This window comes from Carlito syrichta, unplaced genomic scaffold, assembly GCF_000164805.1.
Source record: "Carlito syrichta isolate Samal-C Ts95f unplaced genomic scaffold, Tarsius_syrichta-2.0.1 Scaffold302955, whole genome shotgun sequence".
Classification (NCBI taxonomy): domain Eukaryota; kingdom Metazoa; phylum Chordata; class Mammalia; order Primates; family Tarsiidae; genus Carlito; species Carlito syrichta.
Genome location: NW_007247051.1, coordinates 110,489 through 132,687, shown reverse-complemented (window position 1 = coordinate 132,687; position 22,199 = coordinate 110,489). Strand labels below are relative to the sequence as shown.

At 47.1% G+C, this 22,199-nt stretch overlaps 1 protein-coding gene across 1 annotated transcript in view; it reads left to right on the top strand.

Moving 5' to 3' along the window:
• The window catches only part of DNAH10 (dynein axonemal heavy chain 10), a 173,439-nt gene that overhangs the window by 62,111 nt on the left and 89,129 nt on the right, over nt 1-22,199 (top strand). Inside the window, exons 26-31 of the mRNA XM_021711970.1 lie at nt 6,762-6,973; nt 11,602-11,755; nt 13,334-13,567; nt 15,659-15,781; nt 19,987-20,220; nt 21,507-21,730. Of these exons, the coding sequence (XP_021567645.1) occupies nt 6,762-6,973; nt 11,602-11,755; nt 13,334-13,567; nt 15,659-15,781; nt 19,987-20,220; nt 21,507-21,730 (1,181 nt within the window). The remainder of the gene's footprint in view (nt 1-6,761; nt 6,974-11,601; nt 11,756-13,333; nt 13,568-15,658; nt 15,782-19,986; nt 20,221-21,506; nt 21,731-22,199) is intronic.

Here is a 22,199-nt window from a genome sequence, read left to right as displayed (position 1 = left end):
TGGCATGCTCACGGCCACTGCAGCCTCGACCTGCTGGGCTCAGGTGATCCTTCTGTCTCAGCCTTCCACGTACTGGAACCACAGGTGCACGCCACCACACCCGGCTAATTTTTTTGATTTATTGTAGAGACGAGATCTTGCCAGGTTGCCCAGGCTGGTCTTGAACCCCTGAGCTTGTGGAAAGGGGCTGAAAACAGTTAAAATTATTCTTGTACAAAATCAACCTAGCTATAAACCTGCTAGACATGGGACATGAGAAAAACCAGACAGCCACAAGCCACTTTCCTGTAAGTGCAAGATAGTAATCGATTTACAACCTTACCCCACCCCCCATCCTTTCTTTGAAGGTTATCTGTTCACGACTCCTGCTTGTTATGTATATCTTATAAACAACTTATTCTTTGAAGATCTGTTTCTACTGATTACAACATTGCAAATTCCAAAAATATGTATAACCATAAAACTCAACCCCCTCCCTTACCTAAACTAACATATAAAACCCTTCCCTTCTTTCTCCGGGTTGCTCTGCCTTGGAGCATTAGCCCACTGAATGATGTTGGCACCGATAAATGCTGCTTCCTGAAACAGCCTTGGTGTCACGGTCTCTCTGTTTTCCCGTAACAAGCTCAGGCAATCCTCTTGCCTTAGCCTCCCAAAGTGCTGGGATGACAGGCATGAGCCACCACGCCCAGCATATGGGTGTGTATCTATACCTATAAAAAGACTGACCATAAGGGATTGATTTTTGTGATTGTGGAGGCTGGGAAGCCCCAAGACCTGCAATTGGTAAGCTGGTGGCTGAAGAGAGCGGATGGTGTAGGCTCCAGTCCAAATCCAAGTCTGAATGCAGAAGGTCAATGTCCCAGCTTGAAGGCAGGGGGAGCCAGCTCTCTTTCAGTCAGTCTTTCTGCTCCATGCAGACCTTCAACAGATTGGATGAGACCCGCCCCCATGGGAGAGGGCCGTCTGCCTGACTCAGTCTACTGATTTAAATGTTTATTGCATCCAGAAACCATCCCAGATACATCCAGAATATATGTCTGACTGAACATCTGGGCACTCCATGGCCCAGGCAAGTTGACACATATGATTAACTGTCAGCCGGGCTCGGTGGCTCAACCTGTCATCCCAGCACTTTGGGAGGCCGAGGTGAGTGGATTGCCTGAGCCTGAGGGTTCGAGACCCGCCCGGGCAACTTGGTGAGACTTCATCTCTACAATAAATCAAAACTTAGCGGGGCGTGGTAGTGTGTGCCTGTAGTTCCGGCTACTTGGAAGGCTGAGGTGGAAGGATCGCCGGAGTCCAGTAGGTCGAGGCTGCGGTGGCTGGGAGTGGCCACTGCACTCCAGCCTGGGCGACAGAGTGAGACTCCAACTCAAAAAAAAAAAAAAAAAAGATTAATTTTCACACTGATACATGGACAAGCAACCACCATTCCATTATAAGTGATAGAAATGAGGTGGACAGGGCGCTATGGAGTCCAGCAGAGGAAGGAGGCTAGCCTATGGAGCTCTGCTAAAGAGGTGGCATTTTGCCAGACTCAGTGGCTCACACCTGTAATCTCAGCACTTTGGGTGGCTGAGGCAGGAGCATAATTTGAGGCCAAGAGTTTGAGACCAGCCTGGGCAACATAGCAAGACCCCATCTCTAAAAAAAGAAAAAAATTTAAAAAATTTTAAAAAGTAAAACTTAGCCAGGCTAATACAGATAGTAGCATGCACCTGTAGTCCCAGCTACTTGGCAGGCTGAGGTGGAAGAATCCTTGAGTCAAGGAGTTCGAAGTTATAGTGAGCTATGATCACATCATTTCACTCTAGCCTGGGCAACAGAACAAGACCACCATCTTAAAAAAAGAGAGAGAGAGAGAGAGAGAGAGAGGTGTCATTTGAGCAAAGCTTTGAATCAGAAGCAGGTTTTTGCCTGGTACAGGACAGGAGGCTGGGCAGGAGCAAAGGCAGGAGATATAAAAAAGTGCCATGACCCATAACCTTTCCTGGCCAGAAAGAGGGTGCCAACGGCAGCAAACGAGGCTGGGGATCGTGAGGGGTTGGGTCAGAAGGGACTCTGGAGATCTCAAGGAGATTGCAGGCAGGTGGCCATTGAGGAGGTCACTGCCCCAGGGCTGGCAGAAGGGATGACAGCTGCATTTTAAGACAATTATAGAGGGAAGTGGGAGGTGAGGAGATTCTGAAGGCTTGTTAGAGTTGAAAATGGTAAGACTTGGTGACTGACTAGATGCATGCACTATGAAAACAATAAAAAAAAAAAAATCAGAGTCTCACCATTACCCAGGCTGGAGTGCAGTGGCAGGATCACAGTGCACCTCAGTCTCAACCTCCTGGGCCCAGGCAATCTTCCCACCTCAGCCTCCTGAGTAGCTGGGACTACAGGCGTGCTCCACCACACCCGGCTAATTTTTTGTAGAGACAAGGTCTCACTACATTGCCTAGGCTGGTCTTGAACACTCGAGCTCAAGCCATCCTCCTGCCTCAGCCTCCCAAACTGCTGGGATTACAGGCGTGAGTCACTGCACCCACCCAGCCTGAAAACAATTTATAAAGTACAACCCTCCCCCCACAAAAAACTCCAATTTTAAAAAGGAAAGGAATCATGTGAACTGAGAACAGCCATGCGTATCAAAACAAGTGGGTTTTTTAAAAACATAATTTAATATTGAGACACAGTTTGGTCCCCAGCTATTGGCTAGAATGCAGCTATTAAGGAAAATGTCATCATCTAGAGTGACTTCCACCCTCCTTGAAATTTCTCTTTTCTTTTCTTTTTTTTGAGTCGGAGTCTCACTCGGTTGCCCAGGCTGGAGTGTAGTGGCACGCTCATGGCCACCACAACCTCAACCTGTTGGGCTCAGGCGATCCTTCTGCCTCAGCCTTCCAAGTAACTGGAACCACAGGTGTGTGCCACCACGCCCAGCTAATTTTTTTTTGATTTATGGTGGAGACGAGGTCTTGCCAAGTTGCCCAGGCTGGTCTCGAACCCCTGGGCTCAAGCAATCCTCTCATCTCCGCCTCCCAAAGTGCTGGGATGACAGGTGTGAGCCACCGCGCCTGGTGAAATTTATTTCTTAATAGCAATTACTTCCCAAATCTATGTGTGAAGAAGAGTCTAGGGACACCCTGGGTGGAGGCAGGGAGGCCAGGCAGGAGACTGTGGACGCAGTCCCAGGGAGAGCTGGTGGCAGTGCAGATGGGGAGACGTGGGTGGATTCTGGACCTGGTTGGGAGGTAGAGTCAGGAGGGCTTCCTGGACGTTTGGATGTGGGAGCAAGGAAGAGGAAGGAGGACGCCCAGACTTGAGGCCTGAGTTGCCGAAAGGGTGGGGTCCCTCTGAGGGGAAGAACCAGGAGAAGGTGTGGGGGTGAAAATCGGGACCTCAGGACAAGTGGTGTCTGTTGGATGTTCTCATGGAGATGTCGGCGACTCACTGGGACACACGTGTCGTGGTCAGAGGGGAGGTCTGGAGTGGAGGTGTGACCTGGAGTTGTCAAAGTGTAGGCGCGCCTGAAAGCCTCCAGTCTGGGGGGCCTAACCTGATGCAGAGTTTCCTAGGGCTGCCGTAGCAAGCTACTCCAAATACAGATGGGAGGCTTAAACCGCAGAAACAGGTTCTCTCACAGTTCTGGTGGCCAGAGGCTGGAATCAGGGCATCTGCAGGCCATGCTCCCACTGAAGATGCTGGGGGAGGTGTCTTCCTCGTCCAGCGGCCGGTAGTTGATGGCTGTGCTCAGTGGTCCTCGGCTGTGGCGGCATCCCTCTAATCTCTGCCTCTGTCTATGCATGGCTATCTTCCCTCTGTGTGCATCGCTCTGTGTGGTTTTTGTTTTTTCTCTTGAAGTTTCACTCTGTTGCCAGGCTGGAGTGCAGTGGCCGCTCCCAGCCACCGCAGCCTCTACCTGCTGGGCTCCGGCAGGCCTTCCGCCTCAGCCTTCCAAGTAGCTGGAACTACAGGCATTTGCCACCACACTCGGCTAATTTTTCTTGATTTACGGTAGAGATGAGGTCTCGCCAAGTTTCCCAGGCTGGTCTCAAACCCGTAGGCTCAGGCAATCCTCTTGCCTCCGCCTCTCAAAGTGCTGGGATTATAGGCGTGAGCTACTGCACCTGGCCTGTGTTTTCTCTTAAAGGATACCAGTCACTAAAGGCCCCCCCAAGTTCAGTATGACTTCCTCTTAATTAATTACAGTGGCAAAGACGCTTTTTCCAAGTAAGGCTCCATTCTGAGGTTCTGAGTGGAGGCACATTTTGAGGGGTCACTCTCAAGCACCAGATGGCTGGGAGTGGAGCAGAGGGACCAGGGCGGAGCCTGGGTCCCTTTGACACTAAATGCCATGAGAAGACGGTGCAAAGAAAAGCCTGGCTAAGAGGAGGAGAGCAGCCCAGGGGGCAGCAGGACACGCGAGTGAGTGTGACATCTTGATGCCCAGTGGGAAACGCCAAGGAGAGGGGACTAGTCAGTGGCACCAGGTGCTTCCTGTGGAGCAAGCGAGAAGAGGACGAGGATTGACTACAAAATTGCACGTCACAGAGGCCACTGGTGTCCTTGAAAAGAAGTTTGGACGGAGTGGTCATAGCCCAAGGCCGGAAGCGAACCAGATGCCCGTCCACAGGCAGTACACCGTGGTTCATCCGCATCATGGAGTTTACCCAGCAAGGAAAGGGACCGGACCATGGACACGCCAGGCAGCAACAAGGGTGACATGCAAATCGCCAAGCTGAGCGGAGGAAGCCAGACACACAAGAGTGCTTGCTGGATGATTCCATTCGTGTAAAGCTCTAGAAAATGCAAACTCCCTGTCATCCCGCGCCTTGGGAGGCCGAGGCGAGTGGATTGCCGGAGCCCGCGGGTTCGAGACCCGCCTGGGCAGCGAGACCTCATCTCTACAATAAATCAAAAAATCAGCCGGGCGTGGTAGCGCGCGCCTGTAATTCCGGCTACTCGGAAGGCTGAGGCGGAAGAATCGCCGGAGCCCAGCAGGTCGAGGCTGCGGTGGCCAGGAGTGGCCACTGCACTCCAGTCTGGGCAACAGAGTGAGACTCCAACTCAAACAAACAACAAAAAAAAGAGGGCTGGATAAAAAAAATGTGGTACATATACACAATGGAATGTTACGCAGCCATAAAGAAGAACAAAATCATGAACTGTGCAGCAACCTGGATGGAATTAGACTTTATAATAAGGAAGACTTTTTTGAGATGGGGGAATGAGGACATCGATTGTTTATGGATGGGGATGAGCCGGGCAAGAGGAAGAGCTGGTGGGGGGTGGGGTGGGGAGGGAGTTGCTGGAGCCATGGCTGATGTCCTTGAGTAAGTGGGAAGGGACAAGGTCCAGAGGTGGCCTCAAAAGGGCCAGACAGGTTCATTTGTCATCACACGGGGAAGGCAGAGTCGATGTGTAGGGACATGTCTCCCGGGGGGCGTTGGAAGCCCCGTTCTGATCAGTTTCCCCAGGGACGTCAGCGGATGATGACAGGCAGAGAGGTCAGTAGCAGAGGGACGGGCAGTCGAGGGTGATGGAGCAGGGGTGAAAGGGTGGTCGAGAAGAGTGGAGGAGCCATTGAGGCAGAGAAATGTGAGGGGACGATGGGCAGCATCAAGTGTCTGGATGTAGACCGGGCCAGGTCTCAGACACGTCCGGTCAGGCTGCAGGTGCAATGTCTCCTGGAGAGACCTGGTGTTGCCGTCGTCATGGTTGGCTGCCCGGGTGTAGGCGCTGACATGCTGGGTGTTGGGTAGAGTTAGCTCAGGCTGAGGTTTTGCTGAATGCATTCAATGCAGATGGCACAGAGGGGAAGCCCTGGGGAGGGCCAAAGAAGCCACGATCGTGGGCCATGGGCTGTCTTGCCTTTAGGTTGGAAACTCCAGGAAGGACCTGCGTTTCTTTGTGATGCCTTCTAATGTGTCTCTCATTGTATTTTTACAAAAAGGAGGTAATGAATCATTGCCGTTATCTCAAACAAATTAAAAAACACATTGAACTCATAATATATTTTGAAAAAACAGAGAGGAAGAGAAAAGGAACATAGATATACATCATAACGCCATTTGCAACTTACGTTTAAAAAAATCCCACAAATGCATTTCATCAACTAACTTGATTTCTTGTCAAAAAGTTTCATGATTTGAGCAATTTTATCAAACATAGATGTTATAAGTTGCCAATGCAAACTATTTAAAGTACTAAATTTTACGTAAGACAGTAATTTTTACATTAAATCTCAGGAAAATACAACACAGGAAGTCTTCTCTTTATGATAATTCAGTCGGATCATGTTTGATTCTTACTTCTCAACCTCAGTCTGAGGGTTCATAGATTTCTGGATTCGCAATCCAAACTGTAAATATTTTGTGACCTTCACTTCTTTTCTCAGGAGAGAGAAGCAAGTTATGACAGCACCTCCATGAAGTATGTGCTTAAGACCCAAGCAATTCTGTGGTTTAAGAAGTGCCTGTTATTTACTTTATATTTCTCTCTTTCTCTTCCTACTTGTTTCTGGATCTATACACCCTTAGACACAGCATCGTTTTTGCAAGGGCTTAAAAAAGTTGGAATCCTTTTGTTGTTGTTTTAGATCTTTGCAGCCAACCCTTCGTTTGTGAATTTGAGGTAGTTGTGGACAGATGGGTAATGATATTTTAATAGAACTGAGCATGACTGAGAGTGAAGGATTTGCTCCCCCTATCAGTGGCCGCCGCATTTCCAAAGGGGTCTTGTTGATGGAACTATTTCTTGCACGTTTCCAGAATGCGAAAGAAGAATGGTCTCAGACCCTGTGGATCAACCTGAACGTGCAGTTTCTCCAGGAAGGGATTGACGGTTTTCTCAAGGCTCTCAGAAAGCTCCCCCGGCAGGTCCGCAGCTTGTCGGTGGCCTATCATTTGGAAGTGAAAATGAAGGCATTCAAGGACTCGATTCCTTTGCTTCTGGACTTGAAACACGAGGCACTAAGAGACAGGTGTGTTTTTGCCCTTTGTTAGCTGACTTGAAAGCATGGGAGGCGCTTTTAGTTTGAAACAGGCCCCTCTGCCAGTCTTCTTTGTTCAGATCTGATGGTGAGGAGAAGGTTTCTGCAGGGATGCTGGTTGTAAGTATGCAAGAGGCAGTTTCCCAACATGACTTCTAAGTAGTATGTTTATAAAGTATCAACCGCAAGGATTCTTTAAAAGAATGATCCCTGTCAGGTGGAAAGTGGCATTTGTAGTGGCTTCATTCAGATTTTTTAAAATGTAGCAAGAGGCCCAGATCAGCCCCACCCAGCACAAATATAATGGGACTCACATATGTAACTTACGATTTTCTAGCAGCCACATTAAGAGTGTAAAAGGATACAGGTGAAATCGAGTTTCATAATATATTTTCATTAATCCAGTAGATCCAAAATATTATTTCAGCATGTCACCAACGTAAAACATTTGTTCATGAGATATTTTACCTTCTTAAAAATATACATCAAAATCTGGCATATATTTTATACTCACAGCATATTTTAACCTGGGCTTGCTACATTTCAAGTGCTTAATTGCCACATGTGGCTACAGTGGCCAGCACAGATCTTGCTGGCCTTTTGTGTGTGTGTGTGTGTGTGTGTGTGTGTGTGTGTGTGTTGGGGATCTCACTCTGTTGCTCAGGATCATGGCTCACCACAGCCTCAACCTCCTGGGCTCAGGTGATTCTTCTGCCTCAGGCTCCTGAGTAGTTGGGACTGCAGGTGCATGACACCATGCCCGGCTAATTTTTTATTTTTTGTAGAGGTAAGATCTCTCTATGTTACCCAAGCTGGTCTTGAACACCTGGGTTCAAGTGATCCTCTTGCCTTGGCCTTCCAAAGTACTGGGATTACAGCCATGAACCACTGTGCCCAGCCAGGAAGTTCTCTCTTAAGAGCCCACCTGTCTTTAGCATGCCTTTCAACAAAAAGCAGGCAGCTCTCAGACCCGGTGATTGTGGGGTCTCAGCCCACTGCTCTGCTGACTCACCTGGAACACTCACTTTCACCTTTACCTTTCTCAGTTTTCTCGTTTGTAGAACTAGGTGGTAGGGAGCATTTCCTAGCTAAAAAAATTTATGATCCCATGACCCAGAGTTTTCCAAACTTTGGTCATTTGTCACCATGTTTGTCATATCTGAGTATCACCTATTGCTATTATGGTTTTATATTGTTCTATTAGTTTATTTCTTTGTTGTTTAAATGAGTGTATTCTAAAAAGAAACTGACACCACCGCTGTCAACGGAAAACCAGAAGCTCCTGCCAGCAATAGAAAGTAAGTATACATTTTAAACACGTAGCTCAAAATGGCTGCCTGTCTCTGAGGCAGAGGCCTGCCCTGGGGAAAGGTGAATAACAGTGAAGCGGTGCCCAGGACACAGCAGCACCAAGAGGGGACTTTCCTTGTGATGTAATCGAAAGGACTGGAAGGGAACTGGAGAGGAAACCACTCTCTCCGTGGCTGACTCAGGGCTGTGGACCCTCTAACCCAGGGGTCTCCAACCCCGGGTCACAGACTGGTACTGGTCTGTGGCCTGTTAGGAATCAGGCTACACAGCAGGTGAGTGACAGGCCAGCGAGTGACGCTTCATCTGCATTTACAGCCACTCCCCATCGCTCATGTTACCGCCTGAGTTCTGTCCGCTGTCAGATTAGTGGCGGCATTAGGTTCTCATAGGAGCACGGAAACTATTGTGAACTGCATATGCAAGGAATCTAGAACTAAAGTGCCCAATAAATGCAATGCGCTTGAATCATCCCCAAACCATCCCCTCACCCCATTCATGTCTTCCACGATGCCAAAAAGGTTGGGGATCGCTGCTCTGACTCACCCCCAAGGCTATGCCACTGGATAGGTCCAGGCCTGTTTCTGCCCATGCACAGTAAATCAATTGCTACGACACAAGTTTTGCAAAAAAGAAAAGATTTAGTCACAAGTCCACCTTCCCAAAGATAAGACTGAGGGTTATGCATGGGCTAGGGCAGTGGGGTGGGCTAGGGCAGTGGGGTGGTCTGCGGCATGGGGGAGAGGTGACTGGCAGCGGGGGAAAATGAAGTAATGGGTATTCTGCACACGCATAGTTGGGGCTCATGGCATTTCACAGGACACAGCTACAGAAAATGGCAGTATCAGGGTGATCTGAGGGTGGAATTTCTGGCCCTCTGATGCCTCAAGACTACCCTTCGGACCCTTGGGCAAGCCCAGATGAAGGGTCTGTTGTCTCAACAGGTTTTAGCTAGACAGGATTCGGTCCAGGTTCCTGACAACAACCGAAGAGACCATGACCATGGTGACTTATACATGTTATCTCTACAGTAGCCAATGAAGGTTAAGTGTCAGTATTTAGGAACACGGCCTTCAGCCACCATGACCTTCAGCCTCATGGTAAAAGGAAAAAAACAAAACCCAAACCAAAAAGCAAGTGACTGAAAGCAGGCAGGGTAGCCAGGTCTGATCAAATCAGCCCCTCAGTTTCAGTTAACACCCCTTCATCCTGCCAGCTCTGCGCTAGGCCTGGGAATACAGAGACAGATGAAACAGTAGATCCAAGCTGGGCACAGTGGCTCATGCCCGTAATCCCAGCACTTTGGGAGACTGAGATGGGAGGATTGCCTGAGCCCAGGTGTTTGAGACCAGCTTGGTTAACAAAGTGAGACCTTGTCTGTACAGAAAATTTTTAAAAATCAGCCAGACATTGTGGTACACGCCTGTCGTCCCAGCTACTGGAGAGGCTGAGGCAGGAGGGTTGCTTGAGCCCAGGAGGTTGAGGCTGCGGTGAGCCATAATCGTGCCACTGAACTCCAACCTGGGTGACAGAGTGAGACTATGTGTCAAAAAACAAAACAGAGGCCAGGTGTGGTGGCTTACACCTGGAATCCCAGCACTTTCGGAGGCTAAAGTGGGAGGACTGTTTGAGCCCAGGAGTTCGAGACTAACCTGGGCAACGTAGTGAGACTATGACTCTACAAAACAAAAACAAAACAAAAAACGGAGGAAAAATCCAGTAGATCCTTCTTTCTGACCGTGTGTGTGTGTGTGTGTGTGTGTGTGTGTGTGTGTTTATAACAAAAATCAGCGATTTAACGCTTATGGCTTCTGTACTGGGTCCCTGGCATTTGGTCATCTGGCACCATGATCAGCTGCCTCACCTACACCCATTCCATATGCATGGGACCATAAAAAGGGGCAAACTCACAGCTTAAACATGAGCCTTAAAAGATGGCCAGGCCAGGTGCAGTGGCTCACACCTGTCACCCTAGCACTTTGGGAGGCAGAGGCAAGAGGATTGCCTAAGCCTGCGGGTTCGAGACCAGCTTGGGCAACATGGTAAGACCTCATCTCTACAATAAATTTTTAAAAAATTAGGCTGGGTGTGGTAGCACACACCTGTAGTTCTGGCTACTTGGAAGGCTGAGGTGGAAGGATTGCTGGAGTCCAGCAGATCAATGCTGGGGTGATTGTGAGCATGCCACTGCATTCCACCCTGGGTGACAGAGTAAGACTCCAACTAAAAAAAAAAAAAATGAGTGGGATATGATGGTGTGCACCTGTAGTTCCAGCTACTTGGATGGCCGAGGTGGAAGAATCGCCTGAGCCCAGCAGGTTGAGGCTGCAGTGGCCGTGAGCATGCCGCTGCATGCCAGCCTGGGCAACAGAGTGAGACTCTGACTCAAAAAAAAAAGGCCAAATTGGCTGGAGAGCAGGACTGTGTGTGCAGAAGCCTGCCTTGACCATCCTGTCTGAAGTGGGCCTCCTTTCTTTCTCTGTTATGCTGCAGGATTTTTTGTTTTGTTTTGTTGTTTTTTTCTGAGTTGGTATCTCACTCTGTCACCCAGGGTGGAGTGCAGTGGTGAGATCACAGCACACCACAGTCTCGACTTCCTGGGCTCATGTGATCCTCCACCTCAGCCTCCCTGGTAGCTGGGACTACAGACGTGCACCACCATGCCCAGCTAATTTTTTATTTTATTTTTTGTAGAGACAAGGTCTCCATGTGTTGCTGAGGCTGATTTCAAACTCCTGAGCTCAAGCAATCCTCCCCTGCCTTAGCCTCCCAGATTTTAAAAAATAGTACTCAAAACCGTATGTCATTATTTAATGTATAGACTTATTTGTTGTTTATTTACTGCCTTCCTAAGTAGATGGTAGTTTTCCTGAGGCTATGGCCTTGTCTCTTAGTCACCCTGTATCCCTGCCACTCAACCCGCCGCCTGGCACAGAGTCAGCACTCAATAAATGTTTCTTGAACACACAAGAACTTGTAACTGACACCAGGTTCTCAGAAAAGCTGAGTGATTCAACAGAGGCTGAGATCACTGGCGGAGACTACGACAGAAGCAGTGTCTATAAGTTAAAAGTTGTGTATTTTCTTGGCTGGCCATGAAGACCAGTGTATACAGAATCTTGTCAGAGGTTGCTTCCTGGTTTTAACTCTGGTGACTGATGGGAAACTTTGGGGATATAATTCCAATGATGTCTTCATATCTTAGAAGTCTACTGAAGAAGATTTCATAATGGGATTTATCCTGTGGTCCAAATGGGGTTCATTAAATTCGTCACTAAATTCAGTTAGCCTAAAGATTTTAATGTTGACAGGCATTGGAAAGACCTGATGGAAAAAACTTCTGTCTTTTTTGAAATGACTGAAACGTTCACCTTGGAAAACATGTTTGCTATGGAGCTTCACAAACACACGGATGTCCTCAATGAGATTGTCACAGCAGCTATCAAGGAGGTTGCCATCGAAAAGGTAAGACTTAGCCAGGAACTCGCCCAGAGGAAAGAGAATACTTTTTAAAATTCAAAATAAAATGTATGTGCTCTAGTACCTGTTGTATTTGAGTAATAAAGACATATTTGTTGCAGAATTTCTGCCTCAGTTAAAAATTTTAATTGTTCCTAATTACAGTTTCACTTTCCACTTATTTTTTATAGAAGTAATGGATGTTCATGGTAGAAAATTGAAAAAATAAACAAATCAGCCATAATCCTGTCACCTGAAGACAATGATTAACATTTTAGTGTATTTCTTTTTCTACTAAAAATGCATGCATACACACACACGAGCACACACATGTATACATACTACACGCATATGCATATACACCCATGTATGTGTACGTACCAACATACACATACACAAATTCACATATATGCACACACATGTATATAGTCATGTTCTGAGAAAGGTGTTGTTAAGCCATTTCATACATGTGTGAACATCATAGAGTGAATTTACACAAGCCCAGATAGTGCAGTCTACCACACACCTCAGCTACAAACCTGTACAGTGCATGACTGTCCTGAAAGCCATGGGTAGTTGTTACAAAGTGTTTGTGTACCTAAATGTAGAAAAAGGGCCAGGTATGGTGGCTCATACCTGTCATCCCAGCACTTTGGGAGGCAGAGGCAAGAGGATTGGCTGAGCCCAGGGATTTAAGACCAGCCTGGGCAACTTGGCGAGATCTCATCTCTACAATAAATCAAAAAAATTAGCTGTGTGGGGTGGTACGCACCTGTGGTTCCAGCTACTCAGAAGACAGGCGGAAGGATTGCCTGAGCCCAGCAGATCAAGGCTGCAGTGGCCGTGAAGGTGCCACTGCACTCCAACCTGGGTGACAGAATGAGACTCCGACTCAAATATAAATAAATAAATATAGAAAAGATACAGTAAAATTACGATATTATTATCTTATGGGACCACTGTGGTATATAAGGCTTGTCATTGACTGAAACATTGTTATAGCAAAGGTGGTGTTTGTACATTTGCACAGCACACACATATGCATACGTACACACAGCATAAAACATACATACACACATATACGCATAATGCACACACATTATGTACATAATACACAGAATATACATCTGCATATACTTATGAATATATGCATATTAATTCAGTTTTCTTTGTGAACAGACTCATAATAGGCATATTCATTTTGTAACTGGTTTTCCTAACAGTAGCGTAAACCAAGGGGCAGGATCCCATAACTCCGCATACCCTGGGACAGACTGTGGGGTGCAGACCCTGGTTCTGGCACTCAGTAGCTAAGCTTCCCCCTCTGAGCCCCAATTTCCATCTCTGTAAAATGGGGGTGGTGACAATCCCTGACAGAACATAGTTGCTTTGAGGACTCAGTGAGATCATGGATGCAACATGTTTACCCAACCTATAGCGAATGCTTGGTAAGTGACTATTAGTGCTGTGACAGAACCTTGACTTTTCAGAAAATGGATCCAGGATTCTGGGCTGAGTTGCTGTTGGGTTGGGGTTCTGTGTTTTAAGTTTTTGTACCTGAGTCATTCTTCTCTTCCCGCCCAGGCTGTGAAAGAAATCCTAGACACATGGGAAAATATGAAATTCACTGTGGTCAAGTATTACAAAGGCACTCAGGAGCGAGGCTACATCTTGGGATCTGTAGACGAGATTATTCAGTCACTCGATGACAACACTTTCAACCTGCAAAGCATCTCGGGAAGCAGATTTGTGGGACCTTTTCTCCAAACTGTTCACAAATGGGAAAAAACGCTTTCTCTAATAGGGGAAGTCATTGAGGTGAGAGAAAAGACAAATAAAAGATGGATTAGAGCCAATTCGTAGCAGGAAAGAACCTTTCTTTGAGTACATTTTGTGCTTAGAAACAAATGAGCCTCTTCCATACTTATTTTTTGTCTTGATTTATTTTGAGGGGAGGAGTGCATGGTTAGAGATGTTGATCTGAGTTTTTATCTCAATGAATAATTTTTAATTTCTATGATTCTTAATTGGTTCTTTGTTATATATTTCTTCTCTTCCTCCTCTACCTCCTCCTCCTCCTCTTCTTCCTTCTTTCCTTTTTGAGGTAGGGACTTACTCTGTCACCCAGACTGGAGTGCAGTGGCAAGATCATAGCTCACTGCAGCCTTGACCTCCTAGACTCAGGTGATCCTTCTGCCTTAGCCTCCTGAGTAACTGAAACTGCAGGTGTACGCCACCATGCTCAGCTAATTAATTTTTTTTTGGATAGAATTGAGGCCTCACTATGTTGCCCAGATTGGTCTCAAACTCTTAGGCTCAAGCAATCCTTGCACCTTTGCCTCCTAAGGTGCTGGGATTATAGGTGTGAGCCACTGCACCCAGCCTCCTGTTCTCCTCTAACACTTTCCGGTTCTTGTTGCAAGGATGCAACAAGTTCTTTTCAGATTTCTCTACACTTTTTATTTTCTCAGACAATAATTTTCTTCCTTTTTTGTGTCTGCAGACTGTCTCACACAGTAGTGGGTTTTCCTCTGATTTTGATTTTTTTTTTTTTTTTAGCTCATCTCACATATGATTTTTTTTCTTGTGCTGACTTCACTTTGTTATCTGCTTCTGCAGTCTCTCTAACCTGGACTTGTCACATTGGGAAGCACCAAAGTCTCATATTAGGTGATTTGGGGCTTTCTTCCTTTTGGGCAATACTAGTTCAAACCTCTGTGAGCAACTTAGGCTCACTGCACCGTTTTTGTGCAGCTGCCTGTTTTTCCTTCTCAGACCACAGGCAAGCACCTTGTTCCTGGCCATAGCTCACCGAGCTTCAGGTGAGATGATGCCAGGTCTGGTCCACTGGCTAGGCACGTGATCCAGGCCTCCCATCGTGCCTGGGCTTCCTTTGTTTGTTTGGTCCATGACTTTATATTAGTGGAAGCTTTTATGGAGGATACAGCACTGGTTTTTTAAATTGGTTAGTTAAAATTTTGTTTTTTTGAGGTGAAATACCTATAACATAAAATCGGCCATTTTTAAGTGCACAATTCAGTGATATTTAGTACATTCACAATGTTGTGCAGCCACCACCTCTAGTTCCAGAACATTTTCATCAAACCAGGAGAAAATCCAGTCCCCATTATGTAGCCATTTTCTACTCAGCCCTCCTCAGCCCCTAGCAATCTCCAGTCTGTTTTCTGTCTCTATGGATTTCTCTATTTTAGATATTTCATATAAACGGAGTCACACAATATTTGGTCATTTGTACCTGGCTTTTTTCATTTAGTGTACTGTTTTTGAGATTCGTCCACATTACTGCAAGCCTCAGTACTTTATTCCTTTTTTATGGACAGATAATATTCGATGGGACGGAGAGGCCACATTCTGCTTATCTATCCATTGGTTGATGGATATTTGGGTTGTTTCCACCTTTTGGCTTTTGTAAATCGTTCTGAGCTATGAGCTATTGTGAATAGCTATGAACATTCACGTACAGGCATTTGTTTGAGTTCCTGTTTTCAATTCTTTGGGTCGACATCTGGGAGCGGAATTGCTAGGCACATGGTACTTGGCTCGCTTTTTGGCATAGCTTCAGCATGGCCTGTCCTTGGTTGTCGTGGGTGACAGGACTCCACTTCTTGCTGATGACTAGAAGTTTCTTCCCTGTCATGGGTTGCATGGAGAGTTTTCTTTTGAGTGTGACCATGCATTTAAAAATAATTAGTTATGCTTTCTTCAGCATTTTCTTGCATTTAGAATGGATGGGGTGTTGGCCAGGCTCATTTTTCCATCTTGCCTGGAAAGCCCTTGGATCTGAGTTGCTGAGTTGATTCGAATCTGTCCTGAATAGGGTGCGATTTTGCTGTACACTCCTTGGTACCTAGTAACCCCCACTGATGTCAACTTTCTGCACATTTACAGATTTGGATGTTGGTTCAGAGAAAATGGATGTATCTGGAAAGCATTTTTATTGGTGGAGACATAAGAGCACAACTTCCAGATGAGGCGAAGAAATTTGACAACATCGATAGAGTGTTCAAAAGGGCAAGTGAAGGCTTCAGTGTTAGTTGTGAAGGGACAGTGACTTGAGATGCCTTTGCTTTTGTGTTTGCATGGAGTATTGTCTTGACTAGAAGCTTCTGGATGTTTTCTGTCCTTATTTATGACCTTAATCTAGTTACTAAACATTTCTGTTTGACCTTTAGCTGCTGGCCTATGCCATGGAAACATTTTTAATGTTTTTTTTTTTTTTTTAACAAAAACCTTATTGACTTGTTTTAAAACTTTTGAAACTATAGGAAAGTGGAAAAATGTATCCCTCATGGTTCTGCCACCAGAATGGGACCAATTTAATATGTCAATATATTCCTCTTATATTCTTCCATGTGTATAGGTTTAAAAACACAATTATAATCATACCGTGCATAATTTTATATCTTATACTTTTATCTTAATATTATGAGAAACATTTCATATTATGTAACCCTCTGAGAATTTTTTAATGGTTTTATACAATATTTCAGTGAGTGGGTTGATATTAGTTTAGTCGATTATTCTCTAGTAATTTGACATTTTGCTTAAACAGAAATTCTTTGCTTTCATAAATGATATGTGGGTTTGTGCCTAATGCTCCTTCCTTATTTAGGATGAATATCTTAAGATAGATGGTTAGAAAGCAACTTGCTCATGAAAGGGTGTGCATGCTTTTTTTTATTTTGTGAGTTGGAGTCTCACTCTGACATCCAGGCTGGAGTCCAGTGGCATGATCATAGCTCACTGAAGCCTCAGCTTCACTTCTGGGCTCAAGTGAATCTCCCACCTCAGCCTCCCAAAGTGTTGGGATTACAGGTGTGTGCCACCGTGCCTGGCTTATTTTTTGATTGATTGATTGATTTTTTTGTGGAGACAGGGTCTCACTATGTTGTCCAGGCTGGTCTTAAACTCGTGGTTCAAGCAATCCTCCCACCTCAGCCTCTCACAGTGCTGGGATTGCAGGCCTGAACCACTGTGTCTGACCGGCGCGCACATTTTAAGTCCCTTCCAGAAAGTATTGTACCAGTCATGACTGCTGCTGGTAATTGTTATAACGACTGGGATTTTAACCCAGACCACCTTCCCTCAGAGCCTGGATATTTTATTACTTAGCTTTTTTTTTTTTTGAGTTGGAGTCTCACTCTGTCGCCCAGACTGGAGTGCAGTGGCCGCTCCCGACCACCGCAGCCTCGACCTGCTGGGCTCCGGCGATCCTTCCGCCTCAGCCTTCCGAGTAGCTGGAATTACAGGCGTGCGCTACCACGCCCGGCTGATTTTTTGATTTATTGTAGAGATGAGGTCTCGCTGGCCAGGCGGGTCTCGAACCTGCGGGCTCAGGCAATCCACTCACCTCAGCCTCCCAAAGTGTTGGGATTACAGGTGTGTGCCACCGTGCCTGGCTTATTTTTTGATTGATTGATTGATTTTTTTGTGGAGACAGGGTCTCACTATGTTGTCCAGGCTGGTCTTAAACTCGTGGTTCAAGCAATCCTCCCACCTCAGCCTCTCACAGTGCTGGGATTGCAGGCCTGAACCACTGTGTCTGACCGGCGCGCACATTTTAAGTCCCTTCCAGAAAGTATTGTACCAGTCATGACTGCTGCTGGTAATTGTTATAACGACTGGGATTTTAACCCAGACCACCTTCCCTCAGAGCCTGGATATTTTATTACTTAGCTTTTTTTTTTTTTGAGTTGGAGTCTCACTCTGTCGCCCAGACTGGAGTGCAGTGGCCGCTCCCGACCACCGCAGCCTCGACCTGCTGGGCTCCGGCGATCCTTCCGCCTCAGCCTTCCGAGTAGCTGGAATTACAGGCGTGCGCTACCACGCCCGGCTGATTTTTTGATTTATTGTAGAGATGAGGTCTCGCTGGCCAGGCGGGTCTCGAACCTGCGGGCTCAGGCAATCCACTCACCTCAGCCTCCCAAAGTGTTGGGATTACAGGTGTGTGCCACCGTGCCTGGCTTATTTTTTGATTGATTGATTGATTTTTTTGTGGAGACAGGGTCTCACTATGTTGTCCAGGCTGGTCTTAAACTCGTGGTTCAAGCAATCCTCCCACCTCAGCCTCTCACAGTGCTGGGATTGCAGGCCTGAACCACTGTGTCTGACCGGCGCGCACATTTTAAGTCCCTTCCAGAAAGTATTGTACCAGTCATGACTGCTGCTGGTAATTGTTATAACGACTGGGATTTTAACCCAGACCACCTTCCCTCAGAGCCTGGATATTTTATTACTTAGCTTTTTTTTTTTTTGAGTTGGAGTCTCACTCTGTCGCCCAGACTGGAGTGCAGTGGCCGCTCCCGACCACCGCAGCCTCGACCTGCTGGGCTCCGGCGATCCTTCCGCCTCAGCCTTCCGAGTAGCTGGAATTACAGGCGTGCGCTACCACGCCCGGCTGATTTTTTGATTTATTGTAGAGATGAGGTCTCGCTGGCCAGGCGGGTCTCGAACCTGCGGGCTCAGGCAATCCACTCACCTCAGCCTCCCAAAGGTGCGGGATTACAGGCTGAGCCACCGAGCCCGGCATAACTTTGTTGTTTTATTAGTCAATTCCAGGTGGCCAATTCATGTTTTGATCTCCTTGAAACAACTGCATAAGCACTTCTTAAAAAAACCTTAACAAAATTGCATAACGAAGATTGATTCATTATAGAAGTTTTTAGAAATTGCAGAAAAAGCCAAGAAAAAGAAAGAAAAGAAAAAACCCTACAATTCCCTCACCCAGGATAACCATTTTAACAGTTGAACATATATCTTTCCAGAATGTTTATTACTGTATAAACATATTCATTGAGATAGACAGTCTACAAAACAGGATCATTCTAATTAACTGACTCTTTTCGTTGAACAGTTTTGACCTATTTCGTAGCTGAGACAGCAGCAGGCAGGCACCACCGCATCCAGATAATTTTTTTTTTTTTTGTAGGGACGAGGTCTCGTTTTGTTGCCCAAGTTGGTCTGGAACTCCTGGGCTCAAGTCAAAGGGCTGGGATTACAGGCATGAGGCACCACACCCAGCCTTATTTCTTTCTTTTTTACGGCCATGATCAAGAGTGCTGTAGTGGAAAGTGTGCATAAAAATTGCTCACAGCAGACTTGCTTGATTTCCTTCATTCAGCAAACGTTGATTGAGTGCCTACTGTGTACAAGCACTGTTGTAGGAGGGTAGGACCCATCAGTGAAGAAAAGAGAAAAATCCCTTTCTTGTGCTGGCCTTCTTATGGGAAGATGGAGGGTGGGGGAATCAGAAATCTGTTATATGTAGTATATTCAAACGTGCTAAGGGTGTGCTTGTTTAAAATTGGATAGCTTTTGGCTGTGTGTGATGGCTCACACCTGTAATCACAGCACTTTCAGAGGCTGAGGCAAGAGGATTGCCAGAGGCCAGGAGTTCAAGTCCACCCTGGGCAATGTGGTGAGACCTCATCTCTACAATAAATCAAAAAGTTAACTGGGCGTGGTGGCACATGCTTGTAGTCCCAGCTACTTGGGAGGCAGAGGCAGAAGGATTGCCTGAGCCCAGCGGGTGGAGGCTGTGGTGGCCATGAGCAGGCCACTGTATTCCAGCCTGGGTGTCAGAGTGAGACTTTGACTCAGGCAAAAAAAAAAAAAAAATCAATTAAAAGGTGTTTTGGAATCCCCAGGAAGGGGATTCCATACAGATGCCAATTTCCCCTGGAGACATTTTTGCAGGGTCATAAAACAGTTGTGATTTTCTTTTTTATTGGTTATACCAGAATCAATTGGAAAGTAAACCACATTATGCAGGGTTAACAAAAACCCATCTGGTAAGACTTTGTGGGGCTTGACTCCCCAGACCCCTTAGTTAGGAATTTGGCAAGAAAGAGAGAAAAAAAAAAAGGTCAGAGTTTAGTCCTCACACGGGAAGGCGCCCCATCGCTTTAAAAAAATATCTTCAAAGGCGTTCAGAATGGCTTAGTAGTATCATGGGTTCTAGCAGGTGGAGGCTGCGGTGGCTGTGAGCGTGCCCCTGCCCTCCAGTCTGAGCGACAGAGTGAGACTCCAACTCAAAAAAACAAAAAGAAAACCCCAAACACGGATAGCTTTTGCCCCAGGGGTCCCCCCGGAGGCCATGGCCCCAGGCAGCTTGTCGGCTTCTTCCCCCGTTGGGCCGGGCCTGCCCAGCGCCCTTCCCGGGAAGGAGAACTCGCCTCCGTGTCCCACTTGTGACAGCGCCCTCTGCCCTTGTCCAGATCATGGGCGAGACCTTGAAGGACCCGGTGATCAAGCGGTGCTGCGAAGTCCCCAACCGCCTGGGCGACCTGCAGAACATCAGCGAGGGCCTGGAGAAGTGCCAGAAGAGCCTGAACGACTACCTGGACTCCAAGAGGAACGCCTTCCCACGGTTCTTCTTCATCTCCGACGACGAGCTGCTCAGCATCCTGGGCAACAGCGACCCGCTGTGCGTGCAGGAGCACGTGATCAAGGTCAGCTGGGCTCTGCACTTCTCCCTGGGGTCTCCCGGTGGGTGAGGGGGCGGTTCATGGGGGAAAGGTGGTGACTCGCTGCTGGAATTCTGCCTCAAGCAGGAACCTGATGATGTTCACTTCATCTGTGATTACGCCAGACTCTCCTTTTTTTTTTTTGTAGCCAGGGTGTCTCTCTGTCACCCAGGCTGGAGTGCAGTGGCACCATCACAGCTCACCGCAGCCTTGACCTGCTGGGCTCAGGTGATCCTTTCGCCTCAGCCTTCTAAGTAGGAAGGCTATTGTTTGTTTTTTTTTTTTTTTAAGGAAGGCTGCTAGAGAATTAATGGGCACTTCTTGTTGGTAGTGTAATTGATAGAATCAGAGATGACTAAGAGTTTTAAGTCTTAGTGGCAAAATATTTGAAAATCTTTTCGCCTTTCACAGACGAATATAACAGTGGTTAATGCACCCTGTGTTCTACATCTGGTAAAGAATTAATGGGTCGGGCGTGGTGGCTCAATCCTGTAATCCCAGCACTTTGGGAAACTGAGGTGAGAGGATTGCTTGAGCCCATAGGTTCGAGAACTGCCTGGGCAACTTGGTGAGACATCATCTCTACAATAAATCAAAAAATTAGCCGGGCATGGTGGCACGTGCCTGTAGTTTCAGCTACTTGGAAGGCTGAGGCGGAAGGATCGCCAGAGCCCAGCAGGTCGAGGGTGCAGTAACTGTGAGCTTGCCGCTGCACTCCAGGCTGGGTGGTGGAATGAGACTCCAACTCAGGAAAAAAAAAATTAATAATAATGAAGGCAGATCAAGTTGAAGGAACTCAAGGATAAAGATGTGGGATTATGTGTTGTAATAGCAAGTGACACATTTTAATATCACTTTCTTAAATAAAAAGGCTACCAATCTGGGGGGGAAAAAGCAGCCTGTGGGTCAGGCGTGGTGATTTGCGCCTATAATCCCAGCCCTTTGGGAGGCCAAGGCGTGAGAATCACTTGAGCCCAGGAGTTCAAGACCAGCCTGGGCAACTTAGCGAGATCTCGTCTCTACAGAAAATTTTAAAATTAGCCAGGTGTGGTGGGGGCATACCTGTCATTCCAGCTACTTGGAAGGCTGAGGCAGAAGGATCGCCTGAGCCCAGCAGGTCGAGGCTGTGGTGGCTGTGAGCGTGCCCCTGCACTCCAGCCTGGGGGGCAGAGTAAGACTCCAACATAAAAAAAAAAAAATCTAGCGGACTGCCTTTTTATTCCAGAGCTCAGGGGAGGTATCGCAGGGTTGCCTCTCCTGCTGTTTTGCAGATGTATGACAACATAGCATTGCTGCGGTTCAGTGACGGGGACAGTGGGGAAAAGCTGGTGTCCGCAATGATTTCAGCCGAGGGGGAGGTCATGGAGTTTCGGAGGATCATCCGGGCCGAGGGGCGGGTGGAGGACTGGATGACGGCAGTCTTGAACCAGATGCGAAGAACCAACAGGCTGATCACCAAGGAGGCTGTGTTCAGGTACTGCGAGGACAGAAGCAGGTACGTTGAGAGCATGTGCGCATGTGTGGCTCTGGCCTATCGTCGTCATCGCAGATTAAGTTAAAGGGTTTGGCCCACGTTCCGGGTGAGGCTTTCCTCTTCTTGCAATAGCGAATCAGCCAACAGAGAGTTGTTTTGGAATGATCGCCTAGGGCACTGCTTCTCAAAGTGTGTTCCCTGCTGACACAGGGCCCCTGGGAGCTTGTTAGAGATGCAGGTTCTCTAGCCGGGGTCGGTGGCTCAGTCTATAATCCCACGCTTTGGGAGGCCGAGGTGAGTGGATTGCCTGAAACTGCGGGTTCGAGACCCGCCTGGGCAACTTGGCAAGATCTCATCTCTACAATAAATCAAAAACTAGCCGGGTATGGTAGTGCGCGCCTGTCGTTCCAGCTACCTGGAAGGCTGAGGCGAAGGATTGCTGGAGCCCAGCAGATCGAGGCTGCGGTGGCCGGGAGCGGCCACTGCACTC